The sequence below is a fragment of the Sitodiplosis mosellana genome, unplaced genomic scaffold (genome assembly GCF_009176505.1).
Source record: "Sitodiplosis mosellana isolate CC-2019 unplaced genomic scaffold, AAFC_SMos_1.0 Smas_scaffold_5, whole genome shotgun sequence".
Lineage (NCBI taxonomy): Eukaryota > Metazoa > Arthropoda > Insecta > Diptera > Cecidomyiidae > Sitodiplosis > Sitodiplosis mosellana.
The window spans coordinates 951,769-976,978 of record NW_022595248.1 but is presented as its reverse complement, the minus strand read 5'-3'; the positions used below and the strand labels follow the sequence as shown (position 1 = coordinate 976,978).

The window sequence follows — 25,210 nt, the reverse complement described above, 5'->3', positions numbered from 1 at the left end:
ATTTATGCGTTTTGTTCTTGCCCAACTTTCCCGCTCGTCATTCGTTGCTCGTTTCCTTACTTTTCTCGTTGTCATTTTGCTTTTCTTCGCACCAATTCGACAGAAAGTTGTAAATCCAATGAGAATAACGGAACAGCTTCAGCAAATCGCCTGGATTTTGAATATTTCATAATGCATTTAAGCCATCGGAAAAATAACAGGAAATGCTTTGTAATGTACACCTCACGATTGGATTTTCAAATCGAAACATGCCTTTCCTTTCCCATTTCGCTTTCAGTCAAATCAAATTTAACGATCGGAACAAGGATATACACTTAAGGAGAGATATCGCTGTTTGCCGGTCAATACACACCGAATTTGATGATGCCAAAAGACACTCAAAATGCTAATTACTTTAATCACCTGGCAAAGAATCTCCACAATGGGATCAGAAGCAACAAAAGAACTCGGAAGTTTGTTTAGGAACAATCGAATTGGGATACTAATAATTAAATGCAAAAGGGGCCACAGAATTTGAAATGCACCCCGGGAAATATAAGGTGTTTTCGATTTGTTTGCTACAGGAAGAGAAATTGTTTTGACTTGAGACTATTTTTGAATATTTAACATTTTCCCAAATGAAATTGTGAAGCGAACCTATTGATTTGAGTTGAATCCAATTCAAATTTCGGCGAAAATATTCATTTTCTTTTATTTGTTTCGTGAATTTTAGTTTCCAAAACAAGGTACGGTGAATTTGTTTACAGAATTATTTTGTATTTAAATTCGACTCTTCCGGATTCTGTTGGATTCAAGTCTTTTTCGATATAAGAAACAATTCTTCAGAAAAAAACTTCAAAATAAGAAAAATTTGTTTGTCAAATTTGGAACTAATACCCATTTTATGGAGAAAAGATCTAGCTGAAAGTCATTTATTATCCGGCAAAACTTTGCACACATTTCAAAGTGTTCGATTGTGATTTGCCAAAACTTGTTTGGAAACCGATGCGATTAATCATCTCCGGAGCTCAAAGACTCCGAGCGTATTTTATGAGAAAGTCATGATATTTTATTAAAAAAAAAAAAGTTTCCTCCACAAAACTGGTTCAGTCGGTGCAATTTAGTTTGTGCACAAGCGAGTGTGTGCTTAAGCCATAGAAAACACTTGGTGCAAATCATCTGAATTTTAAACACACTTACAATTTCGAGTGTTTGAGTATGGAGGAAGTAATTTTAGGTAACTGATCCACAGCATAGACCATCATCTGTGTATATGTAAATATAGTAAATTTTAATGATAACAAGAGAACATGACTTTCAGCATGGAAAAGGTGTTGAAGAAATATAATAGCAGAGAGAAAAAAAAAGAAATAAAGTAAAGTGCAAAGTAAGAGTGAAAATCCTAGTGCTTGAAACTTTGCTAACCTTCGATGGATGCTTTTTCATACTTTTTTATTATGTTCGAAATTGCTGTTTGGTTCGTTGCTAAATCCATGTGTCGGCGGAGCGAGAGATAGAGAAAGCGATAGAGAAAGAGGGAGTGCGATTGAATGAAAAAAAGAGTGTCTGATCAGTGTGAATCCCCTATGTTTTTTTTTCTTTTTTCAATTTTTGCTGAACATAACCATATTTGAGGTAATTTTTCCGCTAGATATTGTAAACCTTAATTTAATGCGGGCCAAGTTTGGAATGACGCTGGCGTTTCTCTTTCTCGCTTTCTGTTCAGCAAAAATCCTTCTTGTTTGCCAGGCAACCGCTAACTGTTCACGAAAAACTCCGTGAAAAGAAACAATGACGATAATATACAAATGCTTAGCTAAAATCCTTGCCGTAAGTAATGCTGTGTCTTGGTGCACATCAAATGCGATGACATGCTGGAATCTCGAAACATAATAACGCTTAAACGCGATTCACTTGCTCAACCACCCTGTGTGTGTACATATTTCGCGGAAAGATTTAGAATCTGCACTTTTGCAGTGAGAGCTGTGGTGTGCTGCAGAAATCGCTCGCACACCAAAAAAAAATAGACGAAACAAAGCAACAAGAACTTCTGCTCAATACATTCGTCGTCATCGTTGGCACGACAGTTTCTGGTATGCTTATAAATCTATGTTAAGCGTTTCAAAGTTGTGTCTTTGCGCTCGTTTGTTGTTTTCACTGAAACAACAGAAAAATTGCTACAATTTAAAGGGGATGTGTGTTGGTTCTGTTTCTTTTTTTTTCGCGTTCGTGTGCACTTTTGTTCGTTAGTTGCCGCTTAAATGTTGAAGCTTATGTTCTTTTCTTGTAACATTTGCTCAAAATTTGCGCTGCACAAGTAACGAACACACAGCACTTTTTTAATGTGTGTCTGTTGCGTGCGTTGGTATCCATGCCACGCTCTCGCTCTCTATCTTCCTCCCACTCGCGCTTTTTCTCTCGTTCTAATTTTATATTATCATTTTGAGGGTGAATTTTAATGAAGCTTGAAATAAAGCAGATCTCTCGAGCAGCAGCAGCCGACTGGAGTGTTTTGCCGTCTTCGTAAGTGGCGTTCACAAAATATTCTATTATTATACCTGGTTTTTCTCTCTTTTTTTATTTTCACTGCGGCTGTTTGAATGTTAATTCTTGCTCTTCGTCCCGTTACAAATAGTAGAGACATCGCGTGCCCGCACATACATACAGTCGTTAACAAGCCAGAAAGAGAGAGAGAGAGCGCCTAGTTTATGACGGCAGTTAAAATAAATGTTCACCTCACGAAATTTCATTATGCTATCAAAGCATATTGTTCGACGCACTCGCGACGACGGAACAAAACAATAAAAATTATTCACTAAAGAGCCACCGACAATTGCTGCGAGATGGCGATACCAATTCAGTCAATGCAGCTTCCCATGCACGAAATTATGCTCATCTTTTTGTTGTGGGGCCCAGGGTTCATTGTGCCTCAATTCAAAATTGCCGTTCGTGGCCATTGTTGTTTTGGCATTTTTATGAGCATGTTGAAAACAAAAACAAAAAAATTGGAGCAAAGTGCAAAAGCGGGAACAACGAATAGATAAATGACTATTGCACTAATGTTCAGCTGTATCGAGACATGAAATGAACACAATCTTCGCAGACAACGCAGATGAGCATCGTTATTTTAATGCTGCGGAATATTATGTTTCATCAAATTTTACGTGTCACTTGATAGACATCAAGAGTTTCATTTTGGGCTCGACGATTTATTATCTTTTTGTGTTTATTGGCTCACATTTTGAGATATAACGCTCGAATTGAGCGAATCATCAATTTAAAATCAGTTATCGATTCTTTTTTTTTTACAGTTTAAACAGACTTTGGGTGACAATAATAAAATGCCCGGTATAAACATTTAAATGCACTCAAGCATGTTTCGTATGCACTCTGTATTTCTTTTTCCCAATTGACAAACATTGGATTGTTTTTGTTTTCATTAAACGGGTAAGCATTTTTTTTATCAACTTCAACTGAATTCCATTTCAAACTTTCGCATCACACAGTTTCAACGAACTGTAATCAATTACATCAATGTTAATTAAGGCTGACTTTGCCATTTCGTTTGTGATTCCATTTTGATTAATCGAATTGTGTCATTAAGATTTGAAATTCATATTCAGCAACATTATGGAATTAATTAAACAATGGATCTTCTAGAAGTTTCATTTCGAATGTTTTTTTCTAAATCGAAATGATGACCATAACGGTGATATAAGTGGGGAAAAGTACTTCATTCACTGTTAGAAGACGGTTGGAAGACAAGCACTTGAAATCCTTCGAAACTCTTTGAAAAAATATTATTCAAAATGGAATCAAACAAGTCGGCAGTTTATCGCTGTACTGTTTGCACTGATGTTCTCGTGGTCGCCGTTTCGTGTAATGGAATGACGTTTCCTTGTTATAGATGTTGCAAACCGATGAAACTTTCTTCAGAGGTAAGTACAAAATTTCCGATTTGTCAATGTTTTCCTTTTTTCAAACATTAAGACTTATATACATATAAATAATGACTAAAAAAAATCCAAATCGTGGTGGTTTGTTTTCGTTCCAGTATACCGTTGCATGCAGTAAGAAATAATTCGACGAAGAATGATGCGATAAAGGCAACTGAAGAACTGGTTTTGATTCTAAACAAATAATCAAACTCCCTCATGCTACTGGAAGGATAAACGAAAATCTCTTTAAAGCCATTTGACTCAATACAGCAATGATTTTGACAATTACGAAATGTGATTGAAATTTAAATCCACAAAGAATAAAGAAACCGAATTTCATGAAAGATACGAATTGTTTTCTATTTACATTTCTTGATAAACTTATCGCACTGAAGAAAAAATATCAAATTTCATTATTAGTTCGAGAAAATCCCTGGATATTGGTGAGTTATCATTATATTCCAGAAATTGAATGCAGTAAGTCTGTTTATTTACATTGTTTAGTGAAGAAAGTTGTTGCAGAAAATGCTAAATTGCTCCCACCCGTTCTGTTTGCGTTATCTCTTTCATCGCTCGAAATATGATAATTCATTTAATTCCCGCCATAATAATCGATAGCATTGTATAATAACATCCTTCGTCATTTTGTTTTCGTCGCATTCAGTATGCTTTGATTGTCAGAAATTATTTAAACAAATCACACTTTTGCGAGTGCACAAACTGAAATTGCTTGCAAAGGGAGACGTCATTTCATCATAAATATCTTCTTTATACTTAATCGGCATTGTCCACCATTTCAGTTCAGTCTTTTGTATTCATTCGATTTTTAAACGCCAAAAAGTGAACATCAAAACTCGATTCAGCTTCAACTCCAAGGAAAACATTTGTTTAAAAATGGACCGCCCAAACCGTCAAAACCGTAAAAAGAAATATTATCCAATGGTTCAATCATTTGTCATCAAAACGTACTTCTGTGCTCCATGTAACATGTCTTACGTTTTGCCCGACGATCGGAAGCCAAAAAAGTGTCACCAATGCCGCCGACCTTTGGTGAGTATTCGAATTCATCGAAACACGGTTCTTTAACTTTGAAATGTGCAAGTTTAAAAGGGTTTTTTCGAAAAGAAATATTTCCTTTCAATTTTCTATATCAGTCAATAAAGAGTAACTTTCATTGGAATAATCAATTGTGAATTTGCTCTTTTTTTGCAAACTTTCCTCTATAACGGTTGTCCATGTTGAAAGAAGAACGAATAAAAAACAACAGTCGAAAGTATGATGATTTGTTCCAAATCAAACCAACATCGAGGACTTCTGTGCATGCAAAAATATACCATTATTTGCCAATCGTGTTAATCATGCTTATAAGCGATTCAATAAAACGCACAATATTTTCGTGATTGAAAAATGTTTGGTTTTCATTTCCACGTAAACATTTGATTAAAAGATTTTTTGAATGAATGAAAATGTGTGTGTAAAATGTAGTTAGTGTGTCTGACTGAAAGTTATTTATTTCATCAAATCCTTTCGTTTTCAGCACACCGTTGTGTGCAAACAAAAAATCAAGATTACTGGTTTTCTTTCTAGAAGAAATTTATCAAACAGGCTCATGCTACTAAATGAATAAACAAAAATCTCTTTGAAGCCATTTGTTTCAACACAGCAATGATTTTGTCCATTTCGAAATGTACTGAAAAGCCAAATCCACAGAGAATTTATTCTCAATTTCTTTATAAAGCCATTTCATGAAAGGTACGAATTGTTTTTTGTTTACACTTTTCAATTAACTTATCGCATCGAAACGAAAGCATTGAATTTCATTGTTAATTTGAGAAAATCGTTGGCCACTGATGAATTATTTTATAAAAATTCGGAAAGTGAATGCATAAGTCCGTTTATTTACTTTATTTGATAAAGAATGTGATTTCAGAATATTAGTAAATGCATACAAAGCAAACACTAAATTGCCATTTTCACATCTTCTTCATTCCTCGCTCAAAATTTGTTTCCCGCTATAATAATTGGTAGCCTTGTAATAACATCCTTCGTCACGTTGAAAACAAAACTTAGATTGCCGAAATTTGTTTATTTATTTACATAAATCACTCTTTTGTGAGCACTAGCTGAAATTTCTTGTAAAGAAAGACGTTTTTTCAAATCTAAAAATCTTCTCCAGTCAGGGACAGCACTGATTCCATTTTAGGCTTTTGTATTTTCAATTCATTGGATTTTTCAACGCCAAAATGTCAACATTTAGTTCACTTTGCTCAGTTTGTATTAATTCAGTATTCAAGTAATATAGTGTGTGGACCATGAAGGCAGTCAATTGAAATGAATGCGAATGTCTTCTTGCGATTGGCCTCTGAAATATGCTATTCACACGGTCGAAATTATAATGAGTTATTCAAACCAAACAAACACCTAAAACGTTTGCGTATGCAAAAATAAAACCGTTTTGTTTACCAGGTTTTGTCGGTCATGTTTCTGCTCATAAGCAATTCAATAAAATGCACAAGATTTCCGCAATTGAATTTTTTTTTATTACAACGTAAACATTGCATTCGATTCAAATCTGTGAGAGTGATTTAACAATGAAAAAACTATATCTTCTGCAATACAATGTTGTTTGTGTGCACGGTACACGAAATGTTCAACGTCGTTCGGCAGCGTTTGTGGCCATTCGATCGGCTTCGTTTTGGTGAATGTTACCCCAGCGTGCTGAAATGTATTTATATTCGATATCCATTCGTTTTTCAACAACAACGTTGTCTATGGCGTTGCTCAATTTCTTGTAGGCGCTGCAGTTTCGAATCTTTCGTCCATCCGCCTCATTGCGCCAATTGCTTTCCTTCCACTTGGCCATCGAATCAGTCACCGCATCATATAAAGACTTGGAGCTGGTGTTCATGCGCAATTTGTTCAAGCCATTGAATCGGGCTGCCTGTTTGAAAGCCATTTTTGCACCTTCAACTTCGCCGGCATTTTCGGAAAGATTTTTGCGAGTGCCCATGCTGACGTTGCTATCGAAATGAAAATGAGAAAAAACAGATGTTACTTCGTTTAATGACTATACAGCTTTATAACGCGTAGATCGTAATTTTTCACGAATAAAATTGCCAAACGAAAATCTGATTATGCACACGATTTTGGAAAATATGATTACAAAAAAAAATCACATAATTACAATGGATTTCCGGGGCCCCAGTAAACACTGTAACCAGACGTTTCTTGTGGTGTTCCGGCTTTTATACGGACACCGCTCACATAAACGTTAGTGAAGCCGTTGTCATCCACAATATATTTATTGTGATTCATTTTTTTGACTTTTTTTCTTCTTCTTTTTCGAACAATCAAACTAAAAAAATAAATCCGTTCACTTTAACTTCCTTAACACAATGAGAATGTGCGATTTGATACTTGACACTTTAGAAATTGAAGCTGTCATACAAAACGACTGTGAAAGTGTTGTGTGCAAATTTCCAATATGGCTTACCGGCGATTCATCTCAGCGAAGCCTATAAGAAAGGTCGAGCGCGATGTGCGTGTGCGTGCACTAATACTAACGACAGAACACTTGTTTGTGACTTTATAGCAGATTCAAACATTAAATATGACTGCATAAATGTCAATCACTGTACGGCGACAAAGGAAACTTCAACGTGAGCACCCGATGTCAATAAACTCATACAACAAAAGACATCTCTGTTTGTGGCGAAAATGTTATTTGAAACCAATTTATGGGATGAATTTAAATGCCAATGACAATGGTTTTGAAAACGCATGCAAAGCATTTTTCAGAGTAGTGGTAATGAGTTTCGAAAGAAGTTCTCTCAGAATACTTCTGTCTTTTGTTGTGCGATATTTGTATTGGTGGAAGTTGTGGATGGTATTTCTTTCCAATGAAACCACATTGGAAATTCGCACACAAGGCACAGACCATTCAGCCAAAACGACTAGTAATTTCGAAAATTACACCTAGCGGCATTTTTTGCCCATATCTGATTGAATTTCGAGCAAAGAATATAGGAGATAACAAAAGAAGGACTGGTCAAAATTCAACTACATTTTTTTACGAAAATAGATGCCATAGTTAGCGAAAGAAGTAAATAAATTTTGAACAATTCAACCGAGCACTTTATTATGATTCAGAAATAGATTGATTGAAATATTTTTTGAATAAATGAAAACGTTGGATAATTGCAGTCAGTGTGTTATCGATTCAATGCAATGTAATGAATTCAATTAACAAATGTAAGTAGTAAGTGAATTCCACCAATAAAAGAAAATAGTTCTTTTATCCATTTGCAAACTATTGTTTAATTAAATTTTTATTGAATATGAAAAATAGAAAAATGGTATCCAAAATTATATAACCATTTAGAATGAAACGTGATATGTCTGGTTGAAGATTCCAATATATGTCATTCCTTCATTAGCACCAAATTATTATTCCTTTTGGTAGCCATAGAATACCACGGCGTAGTAATAACAATCAGTCTGTTTGGCGATGATTTTAATTTCAAATTCCCTTTCGCTTATTCCACCCTTTGTGATTTCTGCATATCCTTCGTTTGTCTCCTTAACGGGATTGCACGCTGTTTATCAATTATATTTGGGTGGATACCAGCGATCCACAACAATTTTGCACCGTAAGTGCGCTAAAATACCGCTTCAGGCGCCTGAGTTAGCAAATTCAGCTCAGTTCAGGCCTACTCAGCAGCAAATATGCAATCTCTGCTTAGAAAGAATATACAAAAAATGCAATGAAATTCCAAACATTTTTCTAATTTGCTCAATTTAGTCATGTGCCACCAATTTAAGTCAGGCGAATGGAAATTTTGTCCATAGAAAAATTGGGTTTTTCCATCATTTTGAATCATATAGAAATTTCCGGCGCAGTTTTAATTTACTTGTGAAACTATTTTCTTCAATCCCGTGTATTCAATTCATTGAATAAACCACGATGAGAGGAAAAATTGAAATTTCCGCAAAATGATTGAGTATCTGTCCGAAATATTGTCATAATTCTGACTGCAAATATTATCTTTCTGAGAATAATCTAGTACCGGTGTACACATTCAATTTAAATTACTGCTTTGACTGTCGGTGCACTATCTCTTTAGATCCTTTTTATTTTTATTAACTATTCTTCTTCTTCTTCTGAATTCCTTGTATGTATCATACCCAACAAATCACATTCCAAGTCAAGTTGCTTTCAAGAAATGCAAATTCAATAAGTAACGTAATTTTGGGCAATTAATACGATTGACGGAAGGAAGAATATAAATTGTTATTCCATTTTTATACCTACAACCAATCATGTAAGATTCCCTTGTATAGCTAAAATGATGGCCGTTTTATGCGCCATCTCTCATTCCGTTCTACAATTACGGCTATTCGTATTACAAACAACATGTGGAGAGAATGAAATGAAGACGTGGAGAGAATGATTTGAGTGTTTCTCTTTATGAACAAATTTTTTTATATTTTTTTATGAGGATTATGTTTTTAAGGTACATATTCTCGAATCATTATTGGCCCTTCACATCATTTATTTATTTTTATCATTTTTATTATTAAATATAATAAAATGAATGCAAAAAATCTAAATTGAGTTGGCCGACGAGATATGAGATGGCGCTGACTAACGGCATTCGCGCGATTATCTCTCCAATTCCATACAAATACGGGGTGATTGCCTACAACAAAGTACAATTCTTTTCTTCATTTCATTTTTCGATTTAAAAATGAAAAAAATCTTCAAAAGAAATTGTTTTCAATCGGATTTTTTATTCATTGGCTTTATGATGAAAAAACATCTCTATTCCCAAGAAAATATAGCTTGTGCTCACCAAAGAGTGATTATTTAAATAAATTTCCATAATAAATGCATACTCAAGTAATGATTTCGTTCTAGTTTCGTTTAACAATTGAAAATAATAAGTGAATTATTATATTGTTCATTCAATTTTCCATTAAATGTGAAGAAGATAAAATAGTATTCAATATAGTATGACTATAGTTATAACTATAGTTAAAATATATACGGTATGTCCGGTTTAAAGATTCAATATTGGTGGCCATAAAACGCCGCTTCGTAGTATAGGAAATCATCAATTTGATTGGCTGAAATTTTAATCTCAACTCCTTGCTCGCCTATTCCACCTTTAGAAATTTCTGCAGATCCATCGTTCGACTCCTAAAACCAACATCATTCAATATGAATACATGAACACATTTTTTTGAAGATACTTTTTATTATACCTGGAAAACATAAACTTCCACATAAGTCACAATAAATTTGCCGGGTCCAGTGTTGGGATAGCCAACAATGAACTCAAGATCTCGTAAACCATCAAAATAGTTGACTTCGAAGGAAAGGCCTAACAGACCATCATCTGCAGAAAAAAAAACAAAGAGCCTCACACAAAACAGTGCGTCAGTAGGCCCCGCTTTGAAGTTGGTTGCATCAACACAGACATTATTTTGACAATGTCAACTTGATACTACCACCGCACACTAAGACACAGAAACATGTATGAACGTCGCACGATGTAGCGAAGCGTGCGATGTGTCAAGTTTACAAATGTATTAGAGCGGGGCCGTTTTGTGTCTTGCTTTTTAAAATTAAAAAATATAAAGAATTAGCAACTTGTATCACGTTTGAAACCAAAAACCGCACAGTGTTATTCTCTCCATGCATTGATTGCTACATATCAACTCTACACTTACCCTCCCCACGCTCTCCAAATTTGTATTCTTTTTCTACATGATAAGGATGGATTTGTTTAAGATTTGATTTCTTAGCATCAAACAATTTAGTAAAATTTCCCAACGACTTTCCGTTTAACGAATTGGCTTTTATTGATTTGTTCAATTTAAGCGGTGTGCTTTTATCGTTTGGTGGTAAACACTGCGTGAATACGATTGAGATTAAAACTACAAAAATGACTGAACGAATCATTTCGAATTGCACTTATTTCCAGTTTATTGAAGAGACACAAGTAGTTATCTGCAGTGGAAACTAGAATGGATTTTTGATCAAGATACAGCTGATATTTATACTAAAATTTTATCGACTACTTTGGATGTTGTGAAACTAAGAAAGAATTTGTGAAAATTGCAACGAAATACCAAACAAATTCGGCATTATTCGAATTTTTACTGATAATTAACATGGAACAAAGTCATATGACGACGTTTAGTCATGTGAATGGAACTATGGTGGTAAATAAATTAGGTTTTGGCCATAAATAGTCGTTTTTTGAATTTTTTTTCTTAGTTTTGGGAAATCCCATATATTGAATCATCAAAATTGGATAGTGAAATCTAACACATGACTAGATTTGAAACAATGACTTCAGATGAGCTAAAAATATTCAACATTGTGTTGCATTAAACCATGTTGCATATTTCGTTCCATCCGATCTAAAAAAAGAAACAATACTTCAAAGCAGCAGCAATATACCGAAAATCGTCCCGAATATAATTGCACGTATCAAACTGAATGAATCGTTTATAAATGATTTGGTTGATTATGATATCAAGTGAAGGGCGATTTATTAAATTTCATACGCTTGTTTATCTCATGGCATCATAAATACCAAGGCACGTCATGAATTGTTAGATAATGTAACTATTTTGATGAACATTTATATAAAAATATCCAAGAGCTCAAGCGTACTCTGTTGCTTCCTCCATTTGAGTTCTTTTTTGTTCTCGGGTGATTGTGATCCACGTGACTGAGATCCTTTCCTTAGATTCAACCTCATTTTTCTTCGGTAAGTTTCATTACATTTTTTTTCTTCTCTTGCTTTCGATTTTCACATCATGGGGCGAGTGTATAATCACGCGTGTGGCCTTTCACTTGTGTGCAGTGTAAGTGATAGAGTGATAATAGCATGGGGAATGAAAATGCGGCCGGAAGAGATTATTTATGATGTTGCATGACGTGCGCTCGCGCACGCTCTCACCCGCTCGCTCACTTGATGTTTTGTGGTGCTGTAGACATTGGCATTCATTTGTTTTCACCAATGTTTGGCAAGTTAAACGCATACCTCGAGCATGCTTTTGTATCTTTGCCAAAAATGGTTCTGTACTAAGCTGAAAAAACTTAGCTAACAATTTAAAATACATTGCGCCCCGCAAGCCATCTAGATGGCGCCACAAGAAAATTTGGTTCTTATACGAGGTGTATGCTCAAGATATGGTTAAACGAGAAAATTCGTTGCTCAATTCATTTTCCACAAGCCATAATCGAGTGTTTTCATTATTCCACTAAATTAATACGAATAAATCTTCGTCGAGTCTTTGTCGCATTTGGGAACGAGATAAACACTTTTCGAAGGAGACAATGGGAGCGAAGTTTTTGATTTGCAGAGATACAGACAGAAGTTTATTGGGAAAAATAAACTTTTGGAAAATGTGTTCAACTTGAGAAACGATTAAATTTATTCGCGATATGTGGCAACAGTCACATTAGACAAACCGAGAATTAATTTCGATTTGACAGCCGAGCGAGCGAGCAAGCGAGAGAGAGAGAGAGAGAGTGAAAAAAGGCTTAAAAATCGAAACAATGCGGTGAAAATATCAATAAAACCGTCAAGTTTATTTCATTTGCAGACAAAATGTGACATGATTACCTTGGAGATTAAACCGAGCAACAGTTCGAGAATGAGAAAAAAAACAACGAATGTTTGTTACATTGAACTGGCGCGAAGCGAGCATGTCAAAACCTAAGCGAAAAATGTCGAAAATTCGGCGCAAAATTTTCTGATATAGAAAATGCTATTAAGTAAATTCCATTTGGAGTTGTATACAAAAATGTGCGGTATGTGAATGTGTTTGCCTTGCAGCCGAGCGTTGATTCCATGGATTTATTCATACATTTTCGAAGTCATATTTATATTTATATATTCGTTATCTGTTTCGGTGGAAAACCCTCAAAAAATAAAGTGGCGAAAAGAAGAATAAGACGAGAAAAAACGAACGATGATCCAAAAACATAAATGCTAATATTTATAGATAAACGTTGTTCTCATTCGCACCCGTATACAAGTCTACGAGTTATCTATCGAGATTAACTCCTTCTTTCTCTTTTTCGCCTTTTTTCTCTCCCTCTCTTTGCTTTCTCTTTCACTCACTTTCTTTCGCTTGCAATGGCTTTGAATTCCAAGCTCACACACCGTAAACAACACCGAAAAGGGCTTCCAGCAAAAACTCCCGAAAAACTCTGCCGTCGCACATTATCTTTCACATGCCGCGAAACGCAACGCCGACTGTCATAAAACGACGATGAAACACTCAACAACGAAAGTTGATGCCACTTTGAATATTGTGGTGGCTTTGTAAATCGTATGTAGCAAATCCCTTGTCAAAAATTTACAGAAACCATCATTTGATTTGATGGAATTTCACTAAACCGAACGCAACAATTTCAAAAAGAGATACAGATGTATCTTCGGCAACGAAGAGATTCAGGCAAAAGCTGGAAAAACTTGAGCCAAGACAACGGAATAACAACAGAAACGAACGCAACATTTTGTATGGATTTACGCAAATACTTGTGCTCACAAGCACGCATCCAGCAACCAAAAGCGAAGACTGGCAAGGCAAGCGACAACGATGAACGATATATTGCATGAAAAAAGCACATCAAATTGTTATTGCGAAGAAAAGTTTTTCTCCGCTCTGATTGTTGTTTGTGGTGTGAGTAATAGACAGTAGAGAGGAATAAAGTGAAATGTTTTATTTTACACACAGACACATAGATATTCCGACGAAAAGGAGTTCGAATGTATCGAGCTCAGGCGAAATAGAATAAATCGACAGAGCGAGAAAGAACGAAAGCGAGAGCGACGAAGAGCGAGATAGAGAAAACATAAAACGAAAATGAATCACATATGCTAAACGACACAATGCGTGAGCTTCTCGTATGGAAAAAACAACAAGCGGCTGCCGCTGTATTAGTGATCGTTATAGGTATTACGAGATGCGGTTTTTATGCATATTTATTTTTAGTAGAGGAAATGTAAATTAGATAGGCAAATGTATGATATATGTTATTTTAAAACTTTTCACATAGTGTTTTTCTCTCTTCATCTCCTCCACCCTCTCTCTACTCGTTTGCTTGCTATTTATGTTGGCTTTGCGTTTGTGCGGGTTTTGGGGGTTTTTTGCTTTGTTTCACTTTATAACGTATTCGAGTCACATGGGAACGATTTAGAAAGGATTTATCGTAAAAAGATGTTTGATTTTTGCCACCAAAAACGGAAGCCATTCAAACTGTGCCGGCATCATTTTACGAACCAAACGATTCATTTGTTTGATGTCGAAGAACCCTCTCTCGACGAGAAAAAAAAGACAATAACCAAATATGATTTATGAATTTTGTGGGTTTTTCGATTAAAACAGTGCAAAAAGTTCTCTCTCTCTCTCTCTCTCTCTCTCTCTCTCTCTTACCCAGACGAACGAGTTGCGTTCTAACCAGACCATTTGAACTGCACAAAATACTACATCAATATTCATACGCGATGAATCATACTTTTATTCGGTGCTTTTGACCGAATATTTTATTGATCTTTTTTTTTCTGCTGAAGTGTCGCCATAATTTTCTAAGCCCATATTTATTTCTCGTGATTCAGCGACAGACAAAAACCGTTAGTCTCGCAATTGACAATTCAATTTATTTTTAAATTTGATGAAAAATGCAAATACGGTGTCTGCATCGACCGAATTTCATAACTTGGTAACGCACGTACCACCGAAATGGAATGATGCACACGTAAATCAATAACACAAATAATTACGATCATTCATGTAATAAAAAGAATTCGGCAAGTGTGTCGCGCACGCGTACCCACTTGAAACAAATAGCGGAAGAAACAAAAGAATGTGATTAAACAGTTAGAAAAAAACATCTGTTTTAATTTATTTATTCATTTTTCGTCATTATTTGCTTTGTGCTCGACATATCTGTCGACATATCCAAGGCAATGCTGGTTTTGAACTTGAATCAATGTTATTTTCAGCAGCGTCGATCGCTTTTTTATCTTAGTTTAAATTTGGAACTGGTGTCGTGTACACGTTTCAATTAATTGGTTAATCGAATTTCAAGATGTTACACATTTTTATTGGAATTTTGTGCCTATGTGGCGCGATCAGAGTTTGGGCAGATGAACATCAAATCATTGACATTGTGGATGGTGAGAAAAAATCGATTGAAGAATCGATTTTTGTTTTCTGTGAAAATCGAGAAAATAAAGAAACAACATTCTGTGAAATAATTGCTTTGATTTTTAGATAATCTAAAATGTGGACCAATTACCTGCCCACTGCATGAGTCACACATGTGCTTTTACATGAGTAAATACAGTGTAGATATTAATAATGCCTCTCTTATCACATCATGTGGAACATGTTTGAGTATAAATGGTACGGTGTTTGAAGTTAAATTTAGAAATTTCAGTAGATGAAAGACTTTTTTTTGTTCCGAAACAGGAAGCGTTATTCGAGATGATTGTTCCACCGAAACGACCAAGTTGACGAATTACACCAATAGAATGTCTATCAATCTTTTCAACTCGACCTTGGATAAAACTCGAATTCGCAATGGCATGGTCGGTCTCTTGTTAAGCGAAATGAATAATGGATCACCTTCATACTCACCATACGTTCAAATAACCACTCCAGCAAGTCCATTGGCACCCCAAGGGCAGCCAATTGTCGTTGTTCAACCACCTGCTCAGTACATTACCGTTAATTCTGGTGTACCAATCCAAGGCAGCAGCAACTATGATGCGATTAATCCTGAGCGAAATGTTGCAAGTAAGTCGTATTCATTCAAACAATCAAATTGTAAGGAATTTTTTAAAATATTTATGATGTAAAATAGTTTGATGACAAAATTCACGTTAGTTGGTAAAAGAGCCGAATTTTGTCAAAAACCAATTCAAGTTTTAAATAGAAAAAGTTTAAAAAATGACAATTTTTCGCAAAATTTCGCCTCTGAAACTTTCTGAACTTAAAAAAAAAACATTCAAATCTTCTAGATGACTTTTGTAATCCGCCAAGACCAGATTGTATACCAAAACGGCGCATCCATCCGAATGAGCTACCTCCTCAAGCTGATAAAATGTATCGACTACTTGCGAATATGGAACTTGAAATTAAGGACATTACAAATGCTTTGGGAGATGCGCTGGCTGGTGGTCGACCTGGATTTCTCGAAGATAGATCCGCTAAATCGCCCTTCCCTGTGTGGACACCTGGTGGTAAAAAATGAATGCATAACCAATAATAAAAAATTGAATAATTTATGACATTCGTGTTCACCGAAATCAATTTGAAAAATCTAGAAAAATTGTCAGGGCAAAATGTAGTTTAGTAAATTAAATGTGGTCAATTAAATTAGTATCCGTTCTGATTAGATGTCATTGCAAGTAGATATCATAAATAAAGTGTAGTTGTCTACCATAAACTGCAGTGTATTTTATTAATTTGAGCTGAACCAAGCTGAAAGGGTGAAAATGTGCGACGGTGTATTTGTGTAAATATCATGTAAGGTAACGTCTATAAATACGTCTAAAATCGTGTAAACCTGGTTATTACTGCAGCTTGCTTGATAGGAACGTGTTCAACATCCGCATAAATTTTATTGTTAATAATGACGCTATTTTCAATATGCTCGACATGAATAGCTCACTCGCGCACCTTTCAATGTTCGTTTAGATAGTAACCATCGACGTTGTCTTCGTTGACGTTGTTGTTATCATTATAAACTTCTATTTTTGTTTCGCATTCTCAAGCAAAACGCTTAGCTCCAAATGCTCATTCCACGGCGACAATGTTTCGTTCGTGGCAACAATGTGGCAGACGAATTGTGCAAACATACGTCGCGTATAAATCACAATTAATATATGACTAAACCCCTTTTTCGGGTAGAACATTTTCATAATCGTTGGTAATATTGTTGAACGCTATTAAATCACAATGAGTGAGGGGCAGGGAGAGATGGAGCATGCATTTAGACGCAAATTGCAAAGACATGTTTTCGATTTGCTCGATTTGAGCACACATATCCATATTCACAATAATAAAACTTACAAATGAAATGTTTTATTGCAAATGAGCGAGACACACACACACATAATGAACATTGACTGTTGTCATGCGGCAGCGGCAGATGGGGGAGAAAGGTGTGAGTGTTGCAGGATTTTTCCTATTTCTATAGCACTCTCTCAACTGCACAAGCCATTAAGCTCAACAGATATTAAACACAAATGGCAATTAAAGTGACTGCCTCGCTTTTTATAACACCGTTCAATATGGAAATGTGCCTCGGATTCGTTACACACACACACACACACACACACACACACACACACAAAAATAACAATGAAAAATGAATACGAGAAAAAAATAATCGTCGCTTAAAATCTCCAGCTTTCGATTCGACAGTGATAGCATTTTTGTATAGCAAACGGATTTTCATTACGAACTTAAGCCAATCGACATCCATCGCAACATTAAAACCTTACCTTTTTTGTTGTTGTTGTTGTTTGGTGGGCCGTAGATTTTGTGTCTGCCAGCAAATCTCATAACAATTACAACACAGTCTTCTTGTGCGTATTCACAATTCGAGAGTGAGAGTGAGATGGAGAAAAGGCCGGGATTAAAAATAAATCGAAACATTAAAAAATGTGTTTTTGTAATCTTTTTCTTCCATTTCCTCTTCTCTCATTGATGATGTTCTCCCCGAAATTCGGCCGTAAATTTGGTGCTGTACATTCAAGTCACGCAGAATTCGCTTTAAAATTAATGTTGAAATCGTATGAATGTCATTTTGGGGATCTCGACAGTTTGCCGGCTTGAAACTATATGGCGGCGACGGTGGTGGTGGTGGATATTTATTTTTGCATAATTAGTAAAATTTGTGTGAGTTTGTTTGAGGCGAGGGTTAGAATGGGACGATTTTGTTGCTGCAGTAACAGCAGCAAATATCATCACATCACATTGATATCGATTATTTGGACAGCGAGAGTAAGCCAGCCATTCAGCCACCCTCTCTCATTCTGCACTCCCTCTATCATTATATCGTTCGTGTCCTTTGTTTGCCCAGCGAACGCTGGCTCTATTCAGCTGCGGTGCTTTGCCTGCGTTTGAAATTTATTGCGTCTGCAGTTTGGTTTGAGGTGGATTTTGCTTGTGCAAAGGTGTCGATGCTTCCAAATCTTCGGCTCGATCCGATTTTAAATTGGGTGATTTAGCCAAAGCGTTTAGCTTTAGCCCAAACCATAATACCTATTTAAATCAAAAATGAACGCGCGTACAAAACGGACACAAGCGGTGAAAATGTAAACGATTTACGTAAATACATTTAAAACGCAGCCCGAGTACAAAAGTCATTGTTATTTGCATTGTGACGCGGTGACACGGCACTGGATGTGAGACAATTTCAACTGATTTAATGCTTCCGGTTTCGGTTCTCTTTTCTCCCTTTGTGCGTTTGGTGTTCCACGTTCGGAACGGGAGGACAAACGTGAATCAAGCAATGCAAAACAATTAAAATGAAAAACCTCAAACCTTTTGACGTTCACTCGCTTTGCTCTCGATTCGTCTATTGACGCATAGACACTTTGCAATGGAGCTGACTGACTGAATGTCTTTTGTGCATGTCTTTCGCACAAAGTGAGTGACATGAACAAAAAAATACACACAAACTCCTAAACAAACGCGCCTTTGCCACTAGAACGGGATAGAAGTATCGATCCGAGTGGAAAAAAGCACCAAAGTCACGAACATCAAACAAAAAACGTCAACAATTTCACTGTGATAAATTGTAATTTGGAGAGAAACTTGTTGTTTCTTCCAGCAACCGACACCAACACAATTTGCTCATTTCCATCGTCTGATTTTGCAATTTTTCTCTCTCCCTCTCCCGTCCCCGTTTCGGTTTGAAAAGAAAGAAAAAAGACAACAGCAACATTTTTGTCTAATCTTTTTACTTTAAAACTGTCTCAGAGGCGACCATCTGCAAAAAGCAACTGTCGTTGGATTTCTATTTATCGTTCACACAACAGACGCTCATCAGAAAACCAGTTCAACAAAATGAAAACTTTTTTTTTTCTAAATATCAAACGTAATCTTTTTCTTTCTTTTTTTTTGTTTACCGAATGAAAAAAAAAACCGTTGCCGTTCAAACAATGCAGCCCATGGGCTTGAATGCTCGTTTGTGTGTGATACGAAGAAGACAAGAGAGAGAAAACTGTAAAGTTCAGCAGTTTACAGTTGAAATGTTCCATTATTTTTTCTCATTTGGTAGGTTAAACAAATTCGGCGTTGGTCCTCGACTAAAATACACACTCACACTGTCTTTTCTTCTTTGATTCGCTTGAATGAATGGCCAAAGAAAAGCCGAAATCGTGAATATAAAAAAAAAACGAAAGAAAAACATCGAAAGAAGCTTACTCGGCTGATTGTTTTCCATTCCGTTTCTTTTTGTTTTATTATCATTTTTTTTCTTTGCCTTCTGTTCCCTCTCTCTCGCTTTCGATGCTACTCCGTATTGCGATTGTTTGTTTTTCTTTGTTGGCGTATGAAATTGGGTCAGCACACACACACACACACACACACACACACACAGAGAGAGAGAGAGAGAGAGAGAGAGAGAGAGAGAAAAAGCGTTGTGTTTGAATTCTGGCCAATAGTAAATAATTCATGTGGCATTCAGTCGGAATGTGTGTGATGCAAGCGTAAGAGCTCCGAGAACAAGATGCGAGAATGAATTGAATTGACCCCTCGAGTGATGTGTGAGTGTGTGTGTGATGGAAAAAGTGCCAACATTCGTTAAGTATTTATGTTACGTGATACGGTTTGCTTCTCATTTTAAAGTGAAACGCATGTTCATTTAACGTGTTCAACGTAATTTATGCCAGAAAGAAAAAACTTCTTATTGCCAATCTTGATTTGCTGATGCGAATGAGCTTATCCGTTGCGAAAAACTTTGAACGGAAGTTTTCAGCTCTATCGACAAACAGCAGCAGAAAAAAAAATGCTGTCAAAATTTTGCTACGCCATATGTTATAAATGGAAACGAGCTGCTCGAAAACTTTCCATTTTCGGAAACTAATAAATTCATCGAGAGGTGGGGAGAGAGACGCAGGGCATTTTGGGTTGATGTAGACATATTGACTAATAAAATTCTTTAACTTTTGCCCTTTTTACATCGATGAGTTGAGCCATTGAGCCAATAGTTGGGGTTGCGTTTTAATTCCGATGATTGGAATTAATTACGGAAAAACACCTTACCAATTAAAATCGTCTACATTTCCCGATTGAATTTCAGTGTCTCCGGGTGCCAATGAGCGTTCTCGCTCTCTTCCCCTTCTTCACATCAGAGATTTGCGTTGCAGACAATGTCACTTGGGGATTCGATGCGATTGAGCTTTAAAGAATATTACTCGTGTTTGTTTTTGCAGCAAGATTTTATTCTCTCTCGCCCTCTCTCTCTCTCTCGACTTTTTTCCAATGCGCCATCGTTGCTGCTGCTGCTCCTGTGTATATTTTCGATTGCAGTCAAGTGGAAAGTGAATAGAAGCAAATCGTGTTCGATGCTTTTTGAACAAATCTGACTTATGCGCGCACGAATCACTACACTACGCTTATGCTACCGACAAACGATTTGTTTGGCCGAGTTCAACTAGTCAACGACAAACACGGATGGCATTTTGAGAGAGAGAGCGAACGAACGGGCGAACGTTTTTCATTCGCTTCCATTTTCGATTGCACAAACACAAATACGCTATGCCTTCTACTCGCTCTCTGAGTGCACATCTCCCTTACCCTGTTTTGTCCTCGCCAAGCTTGTGTTTTTTCTCTATTTTTCGATGCCATTTCTCGCTGTGACAGCGAGTGCTCTCAACATTTTCGCTGCAGTTTCAATGTTGTCGGTTTCGGTGCGCTCTCTGTGTATCTATTACAGAATTCAGTCGTGCATTTAAAAAGTATATCACTTGGAATGAATACAAATGAATCAAGGAGAACTGATAGAATACTTTTTTTTTCGGAGAAAAAACACAACAACACATTTGAAATGCACAAAACGACGACGAGGAAACAAACAACGCTCAAAACTCCGAACGAAAATGGAAAACTTGTAAATAATTTTTTTTTCTCCTTTCTCTGTACACTCGTTGTTTACATTCATTTACGCTTTTTGATGGAATACACACGGAATGGAAGGAAAAAGCGACGAAGCACATATACAAAAACCAACCAACACACAATCCATACTACACAGTTGGAAATCAATGTTTCGAGTTTTTGGCCAGAGACTTTTTCAACCGTCTCTTGTCTCATTCACTTTTCTATACTATTTCGAATTTGCTGTTTTAATTTTAGCACGATTTTTTTCCTGCCATTTCCATTAAATCTCTTGATGTTTTTTTTTCATCTCGTTCTCTGTCGTTGGTTCGCTTTCTGTCGTTCGTACGGTTGTTGCTGGTGTGTTGGTATCAATCTTTTGCTTGTCTCATGTACTCTTCGTTTGCCATCTTTAGCATTGGGCTAATTACAGCTAGCGTTAATTAGTTTTTAATTTATACACCACCATACACACCCGAATTAGACATTTTGTTCCGTGTCGGAGAAGCTGAGCTCTCTTTCTCCGTTTAAGCAAGATGAAAAAAAGAGAAACTTTCCTATTTCGATACCGATTCGAAAAGGGGAGAACGTGCGATGGAAGCGGAATAAAAACCGGGAAAAAGTAGAATTTATGTGGTGAATCGTAGATTTATTATAGACGCGCTCTCTCACACTCAACGTGTGCAAGTCATTTCGAGACAAAGCCAATGTTATCGTGCACAAGTGTACGAAATAATCTTCGGTTTTGGTGAAATGTGTGGAAAAAGTTTTTCGTGTTTGGAACCGAAGTCTTTCGGAGTGGAAACTGGATCTTTCAATTAATGGCTGTAGTTGGCTTGATGAAATTTCGGACTTTTCAAAAAAATGAAAACCCATGCACACACCAATGCTGTCATAAAATTACGTATTTTTTCTCTCAGTTACTCGATGCCAAAATCGAGGGGACAATAACAATAAACTTTATTCGAACCGAAAATGTGCATTGTGCTGAGGGCTCTGGCTGACCATTGTAACAAAAGCACTTTTGGCTAAAGAGAAAATCCATTCGAATCAACTAAAACTATCATTTAAACTCATAAAAATTGTCGTTAAGCTGCTCAATTTTATTTTGCGATTATATGTTCTGTATATCGCATCTCCTCCGGCTACCTACACATTTGGGGAGTCTCGATTCGAGACACTATACACCCCACAATGGCGATGAGATGAGAGAGCAAAAAAAAAATATTATCAGCACTTTCTTGTTGTATCCATGGCCATTTTTCGTATTTGATCCTGAAATGCTGAATGACTCCACACCCCAGCAGCAGTAGCAGCAGCCAGCAGAGAGAAGCCGAAGGAGAGAGCGTATGCAATAAATTAACCGATATAAATATCCATTCGAGTTGGCCTTGCCGTTTATCTCGTTCGGAACTTTTTTTTTCATCGTTCACATTTTGCACTCTGGTCGAATATCCGATGCGACTTCATTGCTGTTCATTTAGCTACGATATCGCTTGAACTTGCGTTCATTTCTCTTGTTCGGTGTGTATGTGTATGTGCACTGTGCACAGCAGTCTCTCACTTTTTGACTCTGCACTTGAAACAATAGTTTGCCTGTGTCGATGCGATACGAAGAACAGTTGTCTTACTTAACTTATGATATTTAACTTTGTCCGCAAAAACTTCAACTTTCACCAAATGCTACTGCCTGCATACAGAAGCTTGGTGACTTGAACCGGCTTTTCTCGTTCTCTGTCTCTCGCTCACTCTCCCGAATCAATTCAATTCGATTGCACTTGAAATCGAAAACATAAAACCAGGAAATTATGTTTATATTGAACGTAAAACTGTGGATAATAAATGAACCGAATTGCCCGATAAATTTTTTCGCTCACTCATTCTTTCGTTCGGATGTTGCATTTTATTGTTGTGTTCTGTTGTCGTCGTCGTCATCGATGCGATACACAAAAAGGGTATAAAAAAGAATATCGAAATGACAAAATCGTATGAATTCCCAGTGGTATTGAGAGAGCATCAAAAAGGCAAGAAGAACGAACGAGAAAAAGAAATCAGAACAACAAAATCAATCAACTCGACAAACAACCGAGTTATCGCAGTTAGTAACCGAATGGGCGGCAATTGTACAACAGTGCAAACTAAACACTTTGATTGTCCGTTCATCCCTTTTCGCTTTGGCTGTGTGTAACCATAAAATTAAGGAAAAATGCACGAACACCAAGAGCGAAATAAAGGAATAAAAAGAAGAGAAAAATCGGTAAGAAACTCGACTGAGATGTGCATTTCGTTCAAGGGTGAAATGTGAGACGTGTACGTACAATCACAAGGGCCATTTATAAACGACATTCATTTATTTAATGTCATCAATGTCCCACGCCAACGTATTTATAATTTTATCATTTGTGCTGCAATTCGAATCGATCACATTGAATCGAGTGTAGCGCTTGATGTCTTCATTCGAGCTTGCCATGAAATCAAACACCATGCATTCTGTCGGACAATGTCACTTAAACTCACTTATCCAATGGATTTCGATTGTGAATCCATGGCAAAATGTGTCGATATTGATTTTATGGTTCAATCGATTTTTTTTCTCTATTATTATTGTTGTTGGTGGTGATAAATGGAAATCAGAATTTCTAACACTTAGAAGCCGGGCTTAATGAATTATTATTAAGTAATTTCCACAAATGAGCGGAACCCGCATTCAGAACAAGTACTTGCGTCAAACCGACATTACCATTAAACGAATAAAGTATCATTAATCATCGTCTCGTTTATAATTACTATGCTGCTGCTGCTGTTGCATAGTAATTCAATACCTCAAACACATACTGCCATTCATCGGGCGAGAATAAATTCTCTCTTGGAAAAACTTCCTTCAGAAATCGAAGAACAAATTGTTTTAGTCGGGCATTGTTTTGCCGCATGAAATTGTGCCATGAATTTTTCTTCTCGCTTGATTTGCATACAAATATATTAAATGCGATGAAAATAAATTCTCCCGAAAAAGTTTTGCTACTGCCACTGAACTGAACATGGAAGTTTTTTCTTATAAATTCACTTTAAATCGAGGTTCGGTTATTGTGTGTCGTTCCACTTTTAACCACTTAACCCCGTGCGCCGAAGGCAAACAAAGACACAATTACAACAATTAATCAGCATCATCTAATTTTAATTGGGCTCAATTAATCTCAAAACTCTTTTGTTTTCGGCATTCAATGGCAACTTTGGTATTTGGTTGTCGTGCAAAAGGGAGGCGTTGACTGTCGAAAAGCTACTTCCAGTATTGATCGGCTTGAAACCACCTCGAATACCGGTTCTCTTCTCTCATTTCCACTTTGCAATAGGTAGAACAAATGAATGGTGATTGTTAGAGAGGGAGAAAAAAAATCGTCGAGACTAATGCACAAAAATTAACTATGGCAACAATCTCGTCGATGGTGAACAGAGGCACAAACAGCGAGAATTGAAGGGATAATGAAAGAGGAGAAGAGTGTGAGTTTTGCTTTGTGTTTTTATATCAATTGTGTGTGTGTGTGTGTGTGGTGTTCGGGATTTTAATGTTTCGACATTAATTCCGGTGTGCGAGTGTAAAATTTTATTGTTCAGAGTGAATGGGTTGGAAAGACGATAAAACCAGAGAGTTCCGGCATTCAATTCCATTTGCATGATTCTAAAATACAAAGTTGATGTCGTTTTGGGATTATACACGTGACGACCAAATTACGGCAGAGTCATTTTGTGCTTTGATTTTGTCATTGGTTTCAAGTGCAAATCAAAATCGAACACTTTGGCCAAACAACGGAGCACAGTGTAAAACTCAGCGTCATTGTGATTGTTGTGAGAAAAATGCCACTTGAAAAATTCCCGACAAAAAGCTTACTTAACACAATAAAGCCTCGACAATACGGTACTCGGCATCTGCAAACAGTCATAAACACTTCAAACACACGATCCATAACAATATGCTACGTTTTTTTTCATTCTTTCTCGCCTGCGCCACACATACACACACATACGCCGTGTGGCATACGAGCAACTCTAGCTGTCAGCCTTAATTAGAAAGGCCATTATTTAACTTTTATGCTGGATTGCTGCTCCACAGCATCTCCATCTCGCATTTCAAATGGCATTAATGCTCAATGGAA

At 36.5% G+C, this 25,210-nt stretch overlaps 3 protein-coding genes across 4 annotated transcripts; 1 reads left to right on the top strand and 2 right to left on the bottom strand.

Annotated features, from left to right (window-relative positions):
* Positions 1–6,439: 6,439 nt before the first annotated feature.
* On the bottom strand, positions 6,440–7,496 carry LOC129566867 (ribonuclease H1-like). Of its 2 annotated transcripts, none has more exons than XM_055443163.1 (2): positions 7,411–7,496; positions 6,440–6,937 (listed from the first exon to the last, which is right to left on the bottom strand). In XM_055443163.1, exons 1-2 carry the CDS (start codon positions 7,419–7,421, stop codon positions 6,568–6,570), a joined length of 381 nt encoding a protein of 126 aa, XP_055299138.1. In that variant the 5' UTR covers positions 7,422–7,496; the 3' UTR covers positions 6,440–6,567. The 2 variants fall into 2 exon arrangements, with proteins under 2 accessions (XP_055299138.1, XP_055299137.1); XM_055443162.1 differs by lacking the exon at positions 7,411–7,496 and adding an exon at positions 7,102–7,382.
* Positions 7,497–9,855: 2,359 nt separating this feature from the next.
* On the bottom strand, positions 9,856–10,926 carry LOC129567028 (uncharacterized). Its single transcript, XM_055443486.1, has 3 exons — positions 10,650–10,926; positions 10,182–10,315; positions 9,856–10,116 (listed from the first exon to the last, which is right to left on the bottom strand). Exons 1-3 carry the CDS (start codon positions 10,879–10,881, stop codon positions 9,985–9,987), a joined length of 498 nt encoding a protein of 165 aa, XP_055299461.1. The 5' UTR covers positions 10,882–10,926; the 3' UTR covers positions 9,856–9,984.
* Positions 10,927–14,986: 4,060 nt separating this feature from the next.
* LOC129566866 (uncharacterized) lies at positions 14,987–16,370 on the top strand. Its single transcript, XM_055443161.1, has 4 exons — positions 14,987–15,121; positions 15,219–15,350; positions 15,417–15,743; positions 15,968–16,370. The coding sequence occupies exons 1-4, from the start codon at positions 15,034–15,036 to the stop codon at positions 16,198–16,200; spliced, it is 780 nt and encodes a 259-aa protein (XP_055299136.1). The 5' UTR covers positions 14,987–15,033; the 3' UTR covers positions 16,201–16,370.
* Positions 16,371–25,210: the final 8,840 nt, after the last annotated feature.